The sequence below is a fragment of the Lepeophtheirus salmonis genome, chromosome 5 (genome assembly GCF_016086655.4).
Source record: "Lepeophtheirus salmonis chromosome 5, UVic_Lsal_1.4, whole genome shotgun sequence".
Taxonomy (NCBI): domain Eukaryota; kingdom Metazoa; phylum Arthropoda; class Copepoda; order Siphonostomatoida; family Caligidae; genus Lepeophtheirus; species Lepeophtheirus salmonis.
In genome coordinates this window covers 18870579-18890088 of record NC_052135.2, presented here as the reverse complement: position 1 = coordinate 18890088, position 19510 = coordinate 18870579, and the positions used below count along the sequence as shown (strand labels likewise).

The 19510-nt window shown below is 30.9% G+C and overlaps 1 protein-coding gene and 1 long non-coding RNA gene across 2 annotated transcripts in view; one reads left to right on the top strand and one right to left on the bottom strand.

The window, feature by feature from the left end:
- The first annotated feature begins 7654 nt into the window (after positions 1-7654).
- LOC121118704 (uncharacterized) lies at positions 7655-10112 on the top strand. The gene is made up of 2 exons (XR_005864543.2): positions 7655-7906; positions 9371-10112. It is a non-coding gene; the product is annotated as an uncharacterized lncRNA (long non-coding RNA).
- A 7662-nt stretch (positions 10113-17774) lies between these two features.
- The window catches only part of LOC121117742 (uncharacterized), a 319548-nt gene continuing 317812 nt past the window's right edge, over positions 17775-19510 (bottom strand). Inside the window, exon 8 of the mRNA XM_071888348.1 lies at positions 17775-19287. Within this exon, the coding sequence (XP_071744449.1) occupies positions 19172-19287 (116 nt within the window). The 3' untranslated portion in view covers positions 17775-19171. The remainder of the gene's footprint in view (positions 19288-19510) is intronic.

The following is a 19510-nucleotide window of genomic DNA, read 5'->3' as shown; positions in this document are numbered from 1 at the left end:
CTCAAGGAGATTGACAGCAACTGTGTTAGTCCTACTAATAAAGAAGCTGAGGCTCAGGTATCCTACATTTCAGATGTTCTCACTGAATTATGGGATAAAACAATTGGAATAATAATCACGAAAATATGACTCAAGATGAGCATGAAGGGGAATTAATAAGTCACAAAGTAACAATTTGGTTTCTACACGTGTAAATAAATTCAGTACGAGTTTACCTGAGGAATGATAAAATAACAAAGACATGGAAGTCGCAATATTGAACCAAAAGACAAAATCAAAAGTGATATTTCATCAAGGAAACCAACTGATGATAATTGTGAAGAAAATATTTTTCTGTGTAGATCAAAATTTGCCTCCAATATATAAAGACTTGCTTCAGAATCTCAAATGGTGACAGAAAGTAATGAGCAACCCCAAACGTTTTTAGAAAAACATTGTCTCCTTTTTATCTATAATTTGCAATTCCCTTTAGAGTTTGGGGAGACAATATGAATTGTTTAGAATATTTGATTTTTTACAAACTCCTGATATTGTTATACTATTTGACACGAGGTGCAGTTTAGAGAATCACTTTTGCTTGCCAGAATGCTACTATTCATTTTCTGCGTTTGATAGGTACCTCTTACATTCAAAAGGAGTGTTTCACTAGTGATTAAAAAAAACTACATCCAAATCGAATAACGTTATTCTGATGGAAATCTAATCAAGGTCCGATGTAGGGTATCAAGCTCTCTGTTTGATGTAATTGAGGTATACAGGCCAAATTATGACGATCCCATTTTTTTAACGAAAAACTTTCAGCTGTTATATAATTTTAATATAAAACTTAAATGTGGTTGATATACTATTCAGCGTACAAGGAATCATGATCCTCGAGCTACATCGTCCCTCTCTTCTATTTTAAAGACCCACAAATTTTATGACTGTGTAAAAGATTATAGTAATGCTTTTTTTCTGTGGATAGATTTTCCAGACCTGTGTCCTCGAAAATAGATCTTTTTCTCTTTAAATGTTATCCAACAGACACATTAAAGTCGTACAAAGTGACAGACACTAAAATATCGGACCATCGGGGTTTATTTATTGAAATGAGCCCCATTTCAAGGAAAGCAAGAATTAAAGGTCTTTGGAAGCTTAATTCTTTAGTACTGGCTGAGATTGATGTGAATGACATTTCAGACTTTCGGAGTTTTTTTAATAGTATTATCCTTATACTCAAACTATTTAAATTTTTTTTTGTGATGGTACTATTAAAATAGTTAAAAAGTTTGAATCTTAACATTGGGAGATGCCAACTAGAGGTTGCATTAAGACAACGTTATCTGTACCATAAACTCCAATATTGTTGCGGATGTCAACTTGACACATTGTCTCATGTATTAAAGGACTTTATTCATTTATTTTCTTTTATTCATCTCTTTTTGTAGAAAACAATTCAGTAAAATGTTCTCTCGTTCATTTTTAGACTCAAATCATGTTATACAAGTACTTCCTACTACACATATTTTGAAATACAAAGTACTAAAAAACGTAGTCAAGAAAGCCTTAAGAAAATTAACAATAAGTTTTTACTTCGAGAGAAAGCCGGTTTAAATACAGAATACTATTCAGGACTCTTGAGGTTGCTTCCAAGTATTTTAATGACGAACGGGGAATTTGCTTCTGTTGTCAATGTTCAAATAAAAAGAAACCGATCACAATTTGTGGGAATGTAAGTCTTTATATAAAATTTATGGGGACGTTATTAAATTGGTTAGTACATTATTCAATAAACAATTGGCTAAAGAAGATTTATATTCTACAATAAATAATGAGAGAGTTGATGCAATTATTATTAAAACGCAATATATAGTCTATAAATTACGGATAGTAAAATTTAATGCGAATGTTTCATTATAGATTTAAATTCCTTTTTTGTTAGTTCATTGTCTAATTTAGGCTATTTCTAAATATTTAATTCAAATACTCTTGATTGTGCTATATTTTATAATAGTTTTTTTAATTTTCGCTTGTCTACATGTTTTAAATAATTATTTTCCTAGTATATTGTGTTATATTATAATTAGATTGTAAATGTTTAAATGCATGCCAATCGGGAAACTTTTTGAATTGCTTATGAGTTTATAACTTTATAATAAATAATTTAGAAACAAGGGGATTGAAAAATATTTAAAGGTGCTTCATATTCAAAATAATTATTAGTATTTGCACACTGACAAAACTATTAAAAATCAAATTTCTTTCCCCGACTATTATTCTAACTATTTGCCACACAACCTTATCAGCTTATTTATTAAATTTGTAAATAAGTATTAAAAATTAAACTTAAGAAACTAATCAAAATCGATATTTTTACGAACAGATTTAATAACATTGAAATATAAGCGCTGAATCTTACACCACTCATGGAGTTAAACTTACATCACATCCAAACTAAGGGCCCTCCCTGCTTTGCAAAATCCTGCAAGCTGGATGGTGTGAAAGTCAATTTTGTTAATAACGAATTTGATGGATTTCTGGAGAAAGGAATATTTCGTCCATCTTCTACAAACTTTTCATCAGCGATTCATGTACTACCTAAAGCCAAAAGAGGCTGGTGAATGTGTGGTGATTATCATCAATTAAATAACATAACGGATTAAGATCGATATCCTCTTCCAAATTTAAGGGATTTCGTGACCAACCTAAGAGGGATGATTTTTTTAAGTAAAATGGACTTGCACTGACTCAATCAGTAAAATAGCTATCATTACACCATTTGAGTACTTGAGAATGCCGTTTGGGCTCAAAAATGCGGCACTCCAACGACTCATCGATTCGTTGAGAGGGGAATTAAAAAAAGTATTCGTGTATATTGATGATATACTGATTGCTTCTTCGACAAGGGATGAATATGGGCAGTCCATCAACGTAGTGTTGTTGCAACTTAAAACTTCCGGCTTGTTACTTTCTTTGAAAAATGCAAGTTTTTCAGGGATTTTTTTTGAGTTCCTTGGTCATTCTATTTCACTGGAAGGTTTAAAACCTCTTAAATAGAATGTTGAAGCTATTGCAATAATTTCATCTCCAAAATTGAAAAATGATTTACACAGATTTATAGGCATGGCTCTATTCTATTCACAATTCATCAAAAATTTGTCAAAATGGACCTTGGTGTTATATCCAGTTAAAAAAAATAACTAAATTCATATGGAATGATGAATGTGAAAGAGCTTTTCAAGGGATAAAACACAATTTATCCTCAAGTACTCAACTTCCATTCCGGAAAATTCGTTCCCTTTAGCCCTTACAACAGATGCGTCTGATAATGGGATTGGAGTTGTTCTGGAATAGAAAGTGAATCGGCGCTGGCAACCACTAGGATTTTGGTCAAAATCCTTATCTCTAACACAAAAGAAATATTCAACGTTTGAAAGGAAATTACTTAGTATTAAGGAAAACATTAAACGTTTTCTGGGGGCATTGGATGGACACAATTTAGGAGTATTCACAGATCATAAGTCTTTAGTATTGGCGATAAACATCCGCTATCCCTCTTGTACTCCGAGAAAATTCCGTACATTTGCATATGTAGCAGAGTTTAATAGCAGGATTGAACATATTTCAGGAAAATTAAACCACACCGCAGATATTCTTTCGAGAAATTTCAACAACATCAAATTAAGTCCCAATTTTTATCAAGATGTCGTTGAACATCAAAGATTCCATGACCCTAAATTGTTAAATTTTAAAGTTAAACCTTATTTCAAGCTTGAAATCGCGAATAGGTCGACCACATCATATTATCCTGAATCAAATAAGCTTATTGAATGGTTCCACAGATCCCTAAAAACTGGGCCAGTTGCATGGATACTAGAAGAGAAAGAAAATTGGATGAATGTTTTGTTGTTTTGTGGGGACCGAGGAATTCACTACCAATGGATCAAGGATCTAAATATTCGCCCTTCCAGTTAGTTACTGGTCGCTCTGAATCTTTGGCTTCAGGCTTCTTCGATTCGTTTTCTATTCTTAAGGCAGCTGCCGATGTGGGGTGCTTCTTCAAGACGAGGGAGAAGGTGGCTCTTGTTCCCCACGAGTAACCTAGAGAGAAACGTTCGACAATCGTCTGAGCAAGGCTGACTACGTTTTTGTTAAAAATCAGCCAATCAGAGAATCTCTTTCTCCAACCTTCTTGGGTCCTTTTTACAATCCTGGGAAAATACGATTGTTATTTTACATTGGACTTGGACGCCAAAGTCCACAAAATCTCCAAAGATAGATTCCGTCCTGCTTTTGGAATCGCCAAGATCCTACCAGAATCTCCAACTTTGCGCTGTACAAGATCCATTTTAGAAATCAATTACTGTTGTTTATATTCAATTCGCTGCTTGACTATTTTTTTGTTTATTTTCTTTTGTACTAGACGATAAAAAAAAAGAGGGAAATTTTCGTTTTCTTTCGTCTAAGGGGGAGTACTGTTCAAGTTTTTGCACTGATCAAGTTGATCACTTCCCCTTTTTTTCTTCTTCTTCTTAATCTCGAATACAATAACTAGATATTGGAACTTTAAATACTTTACATATATTAGACATCACATGGAAGAGTAATGGTATCCACGAAGATAACTGGAAGCAAATTAAGTCAACAGTAGATCAAAAAATAAACTTGGGAGAAGGTTAAATATATAAATAGAATAGAGCTATAAAATTATCGTGTTATTCCTGCAATAATATATAAAGCTACGGCAAGTCCTTTAATTGTAGAAAAGGCGATTCTGGAGGAAGAGGTTTGGTTAGGTAGACTTTTCTTTAGAAACTAAATCAAGGTCATAGAAAGACCAAAATCTCATCTCAGGGAGGCATAGCCCAGTTATCAATTATCCCTCCGCAAAAATCAAACGAAATTTTTAAAACCTGTTGGGAATCCCTCGCTGAAATGGGGAAGGACAATTACTGAGACCAGAATATATAAAAGGTTTGATATGGGACCCAAACTTACCAACGATGTAACTACGGCACCGTCTCAATTGTGAAGTGCAGCTCAACGAGGTGTCTGGACTGATGATCCTGTCTTAAATGACGACTAAACAGTAAATACTGTTCTGAAAAATCTGAGTAAGACATTTTTATTTAGAAAATTAAAGGATCCATCTATTTTGGAACAATATGCTATTAGCAACGGCATTTTAGCTCTCCCCGATATTCAATCCTCATATCTAATTAATCACAGAAGATACAAGTTTCCTCTTGAAGAGACTTCACGACTGTATATTATACCTTACCCATGGCATTTCAAAATGGTATTTCCAAATTTTGAAGGTGAAACGGATATACTATGTGATCTACATAGGAGACGAATGAGTCTCCCTGAAAATGGGAAGAGCAGAATCAAGTAACCGTGGAGAGGAATAAATGATGGAAAAAAATCACAGTCCAATGACTTATTTCCGGTTATTTTATTTTTTTCTCGAGGTCATGTGTGGACTGTGGTGAGATATTCAATGACACAATCCATGTGTTTGTAGATGACCTGTCTTTAACCATTTTAAAGCAATTTGGAAAATTTAATAAAAAAGTTTTGGCAAGTGGAGATAAAAAGTTTCAGAAAGCAATTGTACTTTTTGGACTTTCACGAAGAAAAAAAAGGAGCTACATTGGAAGCCAAAACAATTTACTTTGCTCTGCTTAACTCAAAAGCTCTTATTGCGAACACGCTGACGTCATATGGACGAATTATTGTGGAAGAAGTGAGAGGTATAACTTTGGTAGCATCTGGGAAATATGTGGCCTTATTGCTGAAAATTCCAAACATAGGAATGGATACATGGTTCACAGCATCAGAAGTGATCCAGTTCATTCCCTCTATGGCCTCCAACAAGGAAGAGTTTTTAACAGATTAATCAAGAATTGTAGAATAAGGATGTCATAGTATCGTTTTACTTTTATGTATTGAATTTGATTTGGAGATTTTATTTCATTTTAATAAATTTGTTCTGCATGTATAGTCATAGTAGATTTGGTTCAACTCTGGGGCACTAAATTTAAACCATAATGATTTTTTTAAGTATCTGTACATCATTACCCTGGACTTTATAATTATTATATTTATATTATCTTTTGTTTATCAGTTTATCTAAGGTAGGGCTCTCCTGGACACAAGCTCAAAAACAGTTTTTAACTCTGGGTAAAAGTCTAAGTTAGTTTAAAATGAAAATATAGAACTGATTCAAGGATTGACATATGCACTTAATTGAATTACTTAAGTTCTGAGGAGACTGAAAAAGGATGCTGTGCATTCAGTGTAGCCGAACCTACCGCTCTATCTCTCTTCTCCTACGTCTATTCCTAGACCCACTGGAGCATCCACTAGTGTCCTACGATTCCAGCTCTAAAACGAGCGTTAGGAAGCCTTGGAGCTTAAAATGTTTGAGGAAAAAGAGTAGGCCCTAACCATTAACGAGCTTTATTATAAGTTTTTACTTGCAACATTACAGTATTTAATTGGCCCTTGTTAAGCTGGAAGCGACTGAAGTTAGGGGGCCTTGATATTAAGGCTAGCCTCGAAATCTGAGAAGCCCTTACCTTTCGAATTTTTCTATTACTTCAGCTATGATATACAGAGCTTAAAGAAAACATAATAAAGATATAAGCTTGAAAATACTTAATTTTACTCAAATTTTTGTTGGTAATAAATTTTAAAAAAAGTGAACGTATTAGGAATCATAACTTTTGGGTCCTAGTGTCATCAAGGTCAGATTACAGGATCCAAAAATTGTGCAATTAGTAGTATTTGACAGTTTTCTCTCTTTAAATGAGTAAATACCACCCGAGATTCTCTGGCAAAAAAAAAAAAAAAAGAGAGAAAAGTCAAACTCAACAGGATCTTCTTTCACCGCTGGTCTTTCTGTTCCATTGGCTGCGGGTTCGCCCTATAAGAGGCAGAGAAGATGAGAATATATGCTCATAGCATACATTTGAAGTTTGCATATGTAAAATAGTACAAAATAAACTTTATTTTGATCTCAGGGGCAAATCATAGGTCTAACTTTTTCATATATAATTATTCATCTTATGTTTTTGTTTCAACTGGTACAATTTACTTGTACAAATGGCAACTTATTGCAACCTAAAAAAAGAAATAAATAATTCTTATTGAAAAACTTATGTACTTGTGATGAGGATAATACAATAATTGAATTTTCCATTGATGTCTAATATATTAATTATGTTATTTTTGTCTTTTTAAATAATAATGAAAGATTATAAAGTTCAAATGTCCACAGCTATATTACTCGTAAATTCATTATAAATAAAATGACTAATTGATAAGAATTGTTTATATAGTCCACAGTTCTATTACATCTAAATATATACAAATAAGTAGTTTTATAAGATCAAAATGAGATGATAGCGTCAATGTCTAATTAATAAATATAATTACTGATGCTGTAATTAAACAATTGTTTATAAAATGAACAAATTGGTAAATGTACAATATTCTTATATCAGTTACAACTTGTAAAAAAATTGTATAATGTACACAACAAATATTGAAGAGAGAATGATTGAGTGATGAATCAATTTATTGTCTCAGTGATATATGTATGCATATATCTTGACTGTAAAAAAATATTAAAAAGCACTCTGGTAAAGGAAGGAAGGAAGAAGAAAGCTCACGCCTGAGTGGGGGAGGAGTGAGGGAGGAGAGGGGAAGGGGGGTCCATTCAATTTATATCTTTCTCTTTCTCCTTTTGATTTAATACTGCGTTTAGTAGATGTTCAAGTCTAACAGAGTATTGATATATCTTTCTATATTACAAAGTTGCCTTTTCTATATATAAGACATACAAGTCTGATTAAATTTGTAGTTGCTTTGTCTGTGTGAGTTTAATTGCTCTTCAAGCCAAAGGATAGTTACATATTGCAAGGTAAATATTTAAATTATTGTAAAGTAGGCTTTGTTGTCAAATATAACTTGTTGCAAACAGGGAATATTATTTGTGTTTCTTCTTCAATATATTTAATTATTTAATGTATTAATTGTGCAAATGTTTTTTTTCTATTCAAGATTCACTTTGAGGATTAGATATCTTTTTTGAAAAACCAAACTTCTTAACTTGAAGATTTTGTTGGGAACGGCATTTCGTCCCCTCAAAGCGACATAATTGAAAATTAATTTTAAGTTCTTACTTTTAAAATATTCAAAATTGATTTATTTGTGTAGAATCATTGCAAGTTGGGTTTTTAAACTATTCACTAAGGTTAATAGAAATACAAGGCTAGACCATCATGTAGTCGGGAGTTCTAGAATTGCAGGGCAAGACAAACAGATGTTGACAAGACACGCAACAAATCACACTCAATGACGTCACTATTGCTAGAATTTTCAATTTGAAGTATCGTACTGACTGCACGGCAAGACAGTCAGATATTGACAAAACACGTAACCAATCATTTTATATGACGTCACTAATACAGAGCGTGGTGTAAGTCAAACATCAATGTACACACGTTATAGAATTACCATGTATTTCTATTAACCCTACCAAACATTGATAAATTAACGATTTATTCTTGGTCTGATAAAATTTTTGAAACAACTTTCTTAAGACTATGAGAATAATTTATGAAGATAATTGGTAAAAAACCACCAAAAGTTTATTTCAAATAATTAGGACACTAGATAAAAAAACTAGAATCTCAAAAGACACATATACTTTAATAATAACTTCAAGTAATAACATACATAAGAACATTTATTAGACATTGAAACCATCCCACTCTATTCAATATAAATGAGTGCATTTTAATTTATATAAATAATACATGAGTAAGAAAAATATTCAAAATACAAATTGAATATAAGCTCACAAAATCAATTTTTGAAATACGGATATTGAAATCTTCTAAAAATAGATGAATTGGTTATCATTAACAAGAATTTTTTTTTTATAGATGATAAATTAAGTTTTTAATCCCCAATGAGTTTGTAAATGAAAAATTATTTATATTTTGGAGCAATATTAAAGAACTTTGTAACTTACAAATGTGATTTCATAAGTTGTTAAATTATATATAATATTTATTGTATTTCTCTTTGTAACAATAACACCATCTTCTTTATTAGATTTAATATCAATAGTGCCTATATATGTATTTTTGGGAAGAATTAAAGAGAAAATACATTATTAATAAATTTATAAGAAATATGATGTTAATGTCTTCATGTAAAACACATAGATGAATTAATATATTTTTGTAAATACCGAAAAATTAAAATGATTTTATATAATTATATATTTAACTTTGGTTCGAATATATTAATTAAGTATCGTTTTGCATTGAATGTTTCTAATATATTTGTTTAACAAAATATCACCATATTTTTACAGAAAAATCGCTTATGAAAATGAACGGAATAACTAAACAATTATCTATGACCAATTTACGAAGGCGCCTCCATCTAAAAAAAACAGATACCAATAATGGAGAGGTTGAGACAGAAGAGGACAATTTGCTGGAAGGTGAGGAGCCGGTCTCCAAATCTTTTCAACTCGAAGAAAACCCCAAGAAACAAAACGGATCTCCCTCATTAGCGCAAGTTCCATCATCCATTATTACACTTACAGACGCCGAAAGAAAGAGATTAGAGGATGTACTACTACAAATTGGTCTCAAAGAGTGTGGACTTTAATCTAATAAATACTACTGTTAAAACAAACAAAAATGATACATACTTTTCAACTCACTTCTCATTCATTCACTCCACCTCTTTCACTCTCTTCATCATTTGACAAATAAATCTATGTAGATGTTTGACTGTCTGTCTGTGTGATACTAAGACTTTTTTACTTACTTATACATAATTTTTGTAATGATGTCAAAGAAAATGAATGATGTTTTAAAATGTTGAGAGTAGATTTCATGTGGAAGAATCGCCCTCTTTGAATGGTTTCAAATAGCGAAAACAAATATTACTGTACTGAGTGTTATTCCCTATTTTTTGTAAGATTAAATTAGAAATGATAACCCCTGTATTATTATTTGAAAGATAAACTGTGTTTATTTAGTTTTTAGAATTACCATGATACATTTATGATGAAAAAGATAAATATATTTAATTGTCATGACCTATTTTTATTTGTTTAAAATTCATGGGGGTATTAACGAAGATAGTTTGGAATGCACATAAAAATACAAATTTATAGAAGCACATCAAATTATCGATACATCAGTTTCAGAAACGGACAATAAATATATAAGATAGAACAGAGCTTGCAATGCTTTTAATATAATGTGTATTAATTTGTTCTTTTAATTTTGTTAACCTATGAAAGGCTATTTTTTCAACTTACAATAAGTATAATAGTTAAAAAATGAAATAGGGAATTAAAATAATAAACTTGTGATATGGGTGTCTTATGAAATTGATTATTAATGTATATTGTTTTAATCTACTAAAATAACAATTTTTAAGTAAAGTTCTTATAATTCCTTCCGAAATTTATTACAGAATTACCTAAATTCAACTCTAGTTTTCATTTTATAACTATTTTACAACTAGTAAATACCTGGATATAACAGTTAGAAATTATCTCTAAATTTAAATTTTTGATCAAATTAAATTTTCAGATTTGAAAAAAGGCAACATAAAATATAAAAATCCCTCATGACTCAATTCATTTTAATTGTTAAATGTGTATAATGCATTTTTATGTGATGTCAGTATTCTTGGTGTCGTTCATCTTGAGGGCCCTAATAAATAAGTTTTATGACAATGAATACTCTTTTTTTCATTAAAATTATATAAAATGAAGAACTATTAGCGGTCAAAATGGGAGCAAAATATAAAAGGACAAAACTTTTACTGTCTGTCAAAAATGTATCTCCATATTGCTTAGTTATTTATATATAACATCCCTTTAATGTATTTAAAATTTATTATTACGACGTTATACAAACTTATTTCTATTCATAGTTAAAAATTAACTATTACATTGGAGAGAATAAGGTATTATTCTCTCTATATATAAAAAAGCTTATATATTTATACATTTCATAGAAATTTTCATTACGTAATATCACTTTGATTTAATTCGAATATCACTGTTTATCACTGGCGTTAAGTTTTACGTCTTTTTTTTATAAATAAAACCATTTTTATGGTGGTATTTCCTCAAAATTTATTAGAATTTTATCATTTTTGTGTAGTAAAATATCAACTTTGCCCTCAAAGTTTCGTCTCCTTCAATTATGAAGCAATTTATAAAGACATAGAAAATGCTCTATATATAAATTATATCTTGAACAAACAGTATGTATTTTGATATTGATAATTATGACTAACTTAGAGTTGTATACTTGTACTCACCATTCTAAGAAAAAATGAGCAAATTGAATACATGACGAATGAAAAGGACAAAGTAACGTTATCTATTGTATCTCAACAATTCATCTTGCGAAAGGGGTGAGGGCTGTTTTCATGTACCCTAGGAATTTTCTCAAACTAACAGACTTATTTCTGTACTATTTTTAAAGATTTGGTGTGGCAGTTTTTATAAAAAAGTAATGATGACATTAAAATTAAGCAACTTTTATTGTTTTGTCTTTCAAGAAGTATGAGAGGGACAATGGCATAGCATCTTGGACCTTCCTATGATAGAGCCTTTGCTGTTAGCTTAACTAGTTCAAATTACAGATTGATAAATAAACGATGAGAACATTAATATATTAAGTTGCAAATTTTTAGAATTTTCTCTCGTGTGAGATGTATTGTAGTCGTAGTTGTCAATCTTAACAATATTTTAAATGTTGTTATCATCTAAATATATAATTGCGTGTGCTCATGAAAGGCGTAGAGTAACATTGAAGATTTTTTTAGGTAATTATAAGTGTAAATTCTTTTTCACTCAGAGGAGGATTAAAAATCGACATCCGAGTAAACTGGGCCTCTTGCCACAGGAGAAGGTAGAAGAGGGGTGGGGTTCTAAATAAAATGAAAAGGCTTATATTTATTTAAAAAAAATTGGAAAAATGAGATGTCAGTCAAAAAAATAGGATCTTGGTCGGAAAATTAAAAAAAAAAAAAGCAAATCCTATCATTAACCCTGGGAGTAATTCCTACTTGCCTATGCTCTTTCTGTATATGAAAATAGATTTACGTTTATTCCATTCCCTTCATAGCTACTTTTGGTTGTATCTTATAAAACGTCATGACATCTAAGTTGCTTTCCCTCTAAATAGTATTCCAATTGTCAGGGTTATCAATTATCATATCTTTAAGAGCATTAGTTTCATTTAAATGGTATCTCTCTCTTACTCTTTTTTGTTTAATAGTAGTAAGTAATAACTGGATTTAGTAGATATTCAAGTCTGACTGAGCATTGATATATCTTTCCGTTTTATCAAACCGTTTTTATATAAACATAATTTTCAATTAAATTCATAATTGCTATTTCTATGTGAGTGAAATACTTACATATTGCATAAAAGGTAAATATGTCAGCATAAATTTAAATCATTGTTATGTTGGTTTTTTGTGAAATCCAACTTGTTGTCGACAGGAATTTTATTTTCAATATATTTACAACATATCCAACTGTTTGATCTGTTACTTTTACATATGTGTAAGTCTATTAAACATTCCCCACAAAATATCATAAATTGTTAAATTAATTTTAAGGTTCCTACAAAGTATTTACTCATATTAGAGCATGTTTATCCATTTTGAAAATGATATTTTTTACTTTTCGAATGTTCAAAATTGATTTATTTATGTAGAATCATTACAAGTTGGATTTTTTAAACTATTCAGATGATAAACTATTATTTTATTCTTTGTTTAATTTTTTTTTTTGAACTAACTTTTTTTACTTTTAGAATAATTTATGCAGATAATTGATAAGAAACCAATAAAGGCTAATTAAAAATAATAAGTTCATGGTAGAATTTCCAAAAGACACATATATTTAAAATTATAAATTGAAAAAAAAGGTATATTTTTAGACATTGAATCCATTCAATTGAATTCAATTTCGTTTCATTTTAAATACATGCAGAATGTATTAATATTAAAAACTAATAAATTATTGTAAATTTAATATTAGTTCAGAAAATCACTTTCCAAATAACGTTATAAAAAAGGGATTCTTTCTCATTTAAAAGACATATACCAAATATGTGACTCTTTCGTTTAGATAAATTACATTTTACAGCAAAACAAAATGCTATAGATAAAAATTTATATATGCACATGTTAGAAATTGGTTATTAAGAGGTACTAACGGGGAAACTGTAATATTAATAAACTTTGTAATTTATAAATTGCTAAACTATATAGAATATTAATTATATCTCTCTTTATAACAATTAGACAAAATACCTTATTCTTTACCAAATTGGATTTCATAATTAGCAAAATATATATCCTAAAGGGAGATTATATATAACCAAATACCGGGCCGTGAAGAATTATTTACCGATTTTTGTTCAGAACATATTGCGGACATAATGACATTTCGAATGACTTGAGAACCAATTTATTAATACATTTTTAGAGTAATAAAATAGTTTGTGATCAAATTTAATCAATGTAGCCACCATTTGACTCAATGACACTGGTCAGGCGACACTGAAACCTGCCACAGGCTTGCTGGATGTAATCAGCGTCCATAGAGGCCCAGACCTTGTTGACAGCATCCTTTAAGACATTTATGTTCTTGTGTCGTTTTTTGCAGGCCTTGGTCTCCACGTTCGCCTAGATAGAGAAGTCTAGTGGGTTCAGATCTGGGCTCTGAGGGGGCTAGTAGTCCTTGGCCAAAAGTTCATGTTGTCCTTGAGCCACTCCTGAGCTTTCTTAGAAGCGTGGGCGGGTGCTCTATCTTGTTGAAAAAGCCAAGGAGAGTTGCCGACTATGGATTTGATCCACAGAAGTACCTTGGACGCCAGAATCTTTACATATCCTCCGCTGTTAACTGTAGCCAGTGGGGAACCATACTGGCTTCATGGCCTTCCCGTTGGATCTCCAAACATCTCCAAAGTTCACAACACGGTCATTTTGCCTGTTGAAAACAGGATCGACCGTAAAAGTTTTCTCATCTGAAAAAATGATGATGCGTCCAGATGAGCTCTTGATATCATTCAAGATTTTCTTGGCACGCTCAAGTCTGACTTCTCGCTGACGTTCAGTTAGCAGAGGGCGTTCAGTACGCCTCAGGGACTTTCCTCCAGTCCTTTTCAATGCCCTTGAAACAGTTGATGTCGACGTTCCCATCTTTCTGGCCATGTCGGCAATGGACCTGTTGGGAGTCCTCTTGAACACTTCCTTTACTTGCCTTGTTGAGACAGTGGGCTTCCTGCCAGCCCCAGGGGAATGCTTGAGATCACCCCCAGCCTCCAAGCGCTTGGAAACGTTGTAAGTAGTCTTCAACCAGGCCCCAACCTGTTCCTTAATATTGTTATGAGACACTCCCGCTCGGAGGAGGGCTGCAATTTCGATCCTCTTTGTCTCCTGATTGGACATGGTCTTACGTGTGGAGTTGTTACGCTCACACAGGAAGGATTTCTGTTTATTTTAACAGTAAAAATACGAAACAATCAGATTGGTTGCCACAAAACCTCTTAAAAAGTATATTTACATCATCGGTAAATAATTTTTCACGGCCCGGTATACAATTTGTGTGTAAAAATATATTATTGTCTTTATTTAGCTTACATATATAATATATATGATTTTATGTTTTATATATATTTTATTCATATTTATATTTTATTCCTCTTACTTAGGTTCGAATATATTATTCAAGTATCATTGTTTATTGAGTGGCTGCCAACATAATAAAAGAAAGTTGCCCTTTTAGTCTCCCATTTTCTTGCAAAAAAATATTTTCACAAAATGAACAGAATCACAAAGCAAATATCAATTACCAATCTACGAAGACGCTTCCTTTTAAAAAAAGCATGCACTTATAATGGAGACGTTGAAACTGAAGAGGATCATTTATTGGAAGACGAGGAGCCCGTCTCTAAATCTTTTCAATTCGAAGAAAAATCCAAGCAAGACGGATCACTCTCATTAACGCAAGTTCCATCATCCATTATTACAATTACAGACGCCGAAAGAAAGAGTTTAGAAGGTGTACTACTACAAATTGGTCTCAAGGAGTGTGGACTTTAATCCATTAAATCCTACTGTGAAAAAAAAAAATATATATATGATACATACTTTTTAACTCAACTCTCATTCATTCACTCAAACTTTTTCTCTCTCTTCAAAATTTGACAAATCAATCCATGTAGATGTTTGAGTGTCTATCTGTGTGAACTGTGTGATACTTATACTCTTTTCACTTATCATTTTTGTAATGATGCCATAGCAAGTGTTGTTTAAAAAATACTTATGTTGGGAGTAGATTTTATGTAGATTAAGCAGGCTCCTTAATTTGTTGCAAAAACTAAAATTATTCTATTGAGTGTATTCTATTAAGATATAATGAAATATTTAAACCTTCAAATTATTGTTTAAAAGATAAACTGTGTTTATTTAGTTTCGAAAATTACCATGTTACATTTATGATGAAAAAGTTTTACATTTTTAAATGTTATGAAATAATTTAATTTTTTTAAATTCATAGGACAATTCTTGAATTTTTTTCGTAATGTATATAAACATACAAACCAGTTAAAAACTTTATCTAAAGAATTTTTAAGGTAAAACTCCTTTATTACTCCATTCATTTTTAATGTCTAAATTTGTAGTGTATTGTTAATTCATAACATGTACAAGTAGCTTTAAATTTAAATTTATATAAACAACAGCCATTTCAACTACCAACTACAGAGCGAGGACTCAAAAATTAGAAAATTTTAACAGCTGTTTTCATTTATCCATTTAGATATTTTGTGCCATATTTATGGTAAACTTTTGAAGGAAATTTTTTTTAATCAATATGTCACCCTCTATTCTGAAGGCTGGTAATAATAGAGAGATGTACAGAAGCACAGCTGGCCTTGATGAAGTCCGAGGACAAGTTGTTCCACTCCTCCATGATCATGGCCTTCAGACCATGGACATTCAAGTGAGAAGTCTTTTTCATCTTACCCTCCAAGATGCTCCAAACAGCCAAGGCCATGTAGTTGGTGCGAGTATGTAACAAATGGGATTTGAAACTCCATAAAAAATAATATAATATATATATCACGGATGATTGTGTCAGTAGGAAATATTAATGTTTATTGTCTGTTCACAGACAATAACTTCCTGATGTTCTTGACATAGATCTCCATCTCGTTCACTATCTTCCTCATGGATTTCGTTCTCGATTTCCTCCCAAACTATGGACACGGACACGGCACTCCTCTTCTTGTTAAGGTTTCCCCTTTCAGGCCTCCTGGAGACTGTGCCAGAGTTAGTCATACCCTATCTTGTGTTGTAAAGGGTGGCCAGGGACACATTGACAATGGCAGAGATCTTTTTGGGATCGACTTGTACGCAGAGGAAATCGCACATCCTCTGCCCTTTTGCTTGTTGATCGAACATTTTTGATCGCACAAAAACAAAACAATTGTAGCCTTTTGTCAGCTCTTTCGAATGGCCCAAGTATAAAATTGTCAGACTTTTATAACTGAGCTAGACGTTCTCGAAGAGGATTCTAATGTTTGAGTCCTTACTCTGTTTACATTATAGACGATATAATTTCATTACATATTAATTATGTATTTAAATAGGAGTGTTAAAACTGTAGACCCTTGGAAATTATTTAATGTGCTTCATAACACTTATCAATTAGTAATTTTCATAAAAAGTCAAAAATTACACCCCTTAATATTTCAAACATCTATTGGAAATTTGATCATGACAATATCAACATCAAGCGTACTATTACGAATCATCTCAGGGGTATACAAAAATAAGACAGGTTGAACAGGTGGTTGCATTTTTGCATCTTTTTTGATCATACACTTTTACGCCTGCATATTGCACAATTAGCTAAAAAATTAAGAAAAGTCCTGTCTCGACGTATTAGCCTGTTATTATCCTCAAAAAGTTATTAAAGCCACTGTGTGTCGAGGCAGAAATTGTTTGGCCATTGAGGACAACCTAATAGATAACCCTATGAATGATATACCAAAAAAATTGAATAACAAGGAGGTAAAAAATGCTATTGATAAAAACCTGGAAATGAAGTTCGCCGAATAAGCCTGTAAGAAGAAGATTGAACTGTCCACAGTTGGCAAGGCCGTAAAAATGCTGGTCAAAAATTACACAAAAAGATTTAGACAACAACATCCAAAATTCCGTCAGTAGTATTATCGGTAATTATTCAATTACTTAAAATACAAAAGAAATCGGCCAAATTTTTGCGGAAAAGACATACATTGTGGACTCTAGAGAAACTTTTTGGTCTTGAGTCCAAACGAAGACAAAACGGCAATGTATGTTCTTTTTTCTTCCATTCTGATAATCTTGTTTCTTTTGTCTATGTTCTATATATCAAATAAAAGCTGATAATTTAACTTTTTTCAGTTAAATGACTTGAACTTCTTTCATTAAATTCACAAAATTTATCAAAGAATCCCATTAAAAATGATTTCAAGATTTTTTCCTTTCTCTATATGTTGAACTGCCAATCGAAAATCCTTTGCTGTATCTTTGTATTTTTTCTCTATGGGTAGGAGTTGTTGATGTTTTCACAAGGTTACTTTAGTGAAGTCTAACTAAACTGCGACCTCGGATTCGACTTGCCCTCATGAAAGGATTTCCCAACCTAAAAAGTTGTAATAACTATTATACAACACTTTCATTACTATAATATATATATATATATATATTTATTTATATATACCAAAAAATACAATTAATTGGTTGTTTGGTTGTGTTTTTTACAAAATTATTACAATATTTTTGACTATGGATTGAATAATCTAGAGACATTAACAAATGTATATTATGATACAACAAAAAAATGCATGAAATAGTAGTAAATTATATTGGATATTGACTCGTATTGTTATAATTTGAGCAGTACAGACATTACAGTAATACATACAATATCAATTTAAAAGAACTTTCCATCAATCGTTGCTGTTACTTAGAACAACAAATATATTTTTTTGATTAATGGAATATTTATAGATATATATTGTATTATGATGTACAAACATTAATAAAAAAATTGCGTTTACAGAAGGAATCTCTTTATTAAGAATTCAATTTTTTTTCTTTCAAAAAAAAAAAAAAAGATAATAAAACAATAAGAGTTATTTAATAAGTATTATTTAGTTTCTATGTAAAAGTGACTTTCACAATTATTTTACAAATATACAAAATAATAAAAACAAGTAGCTAAAGTATATTTATAAGAATAATATAATATTTTTTATCACTTTGTTACCTGTGAAAGCAACTCAAAAACTCTGTACAAAAAAATGTTGATGTGATGAACAAACGTAAACGAAATTAAAGAAGGGGAAAAGGGAGAAAAATCTTTTTTTTTTTACTTTATTTAAGAAAAAGGGAGATTTATATGTAAAATTCTACCCTATTTGAATAATATTTATAAAGAGCCCTTAACATATAATAAATGAGGGTCTACACTCTACTTTGAACCCCTGATTTAATAGTTTGATACACTGCCTAATGCGCAATTCCACTTTAAATGTGACAATGAATCAATTGTTTTAGGGGTATATTTTTTCCATTGGAAGTCTCTGAATTATTTGAGCACAGAATTGATTACTCGAACATGGTATCTTATAGCAATTAAACATAACGACCGGTAAGGTATTAATTATAACTTCTTTTATGCTTGTTAATCACATATGTTCTATTTATAGTCTCATGCATTTTTGAATTAATTTTTTCTGTACAGGTTATTTACAAAGAATTTACATACAATAAAAGTTAGTAGTAGTAATACAAAAGTTTTTGACACACAAATGCAGAGGTTATAATATTATTAATGTTTGTAATATTTATTTTTGTTAGTATTTTGTAATATGGTAAAAAAATGCCTCGAACGAATAGAAAAAGAAAAACCCATGAAAAAATATGAATTAAACTACATAAAAAAATTATTTTTCGTACATATATTCAAAGAATAAAAAGTTACATAACAAAAAAGAAGTCATAATGGTAATATATTTGAGAATGACATAGGAGGTTGTTGTTTTTAAAGCCCTAGGGATAATTATTATTAGTCCCAGTTGTTTCGAAATTTATGTGCTGGAGCTAGCGCGGATATGGGGGGAGGCATGGAATTTCTATATCCTTGATTTCTCATTCGACCCGGATAATGATAGCTTGAAAGTTCTGCAAAAGAGAAAAATAATATAATTTAATAAAATAAAGCTACTTTTAAAATTATGTTTTTTTCATAATTCATTCAACCTATCATTTATAACTACGGTGTATTAAGATAATAAAAAAATGTTCAACAAAAAATTAAGAAAAACTACCAATTTATTGTCTATATTATTCCATTAAATGGTAGTTTAAAAAAAAAAAAAACCTTTTCAATAGTCGTGGTTAATAA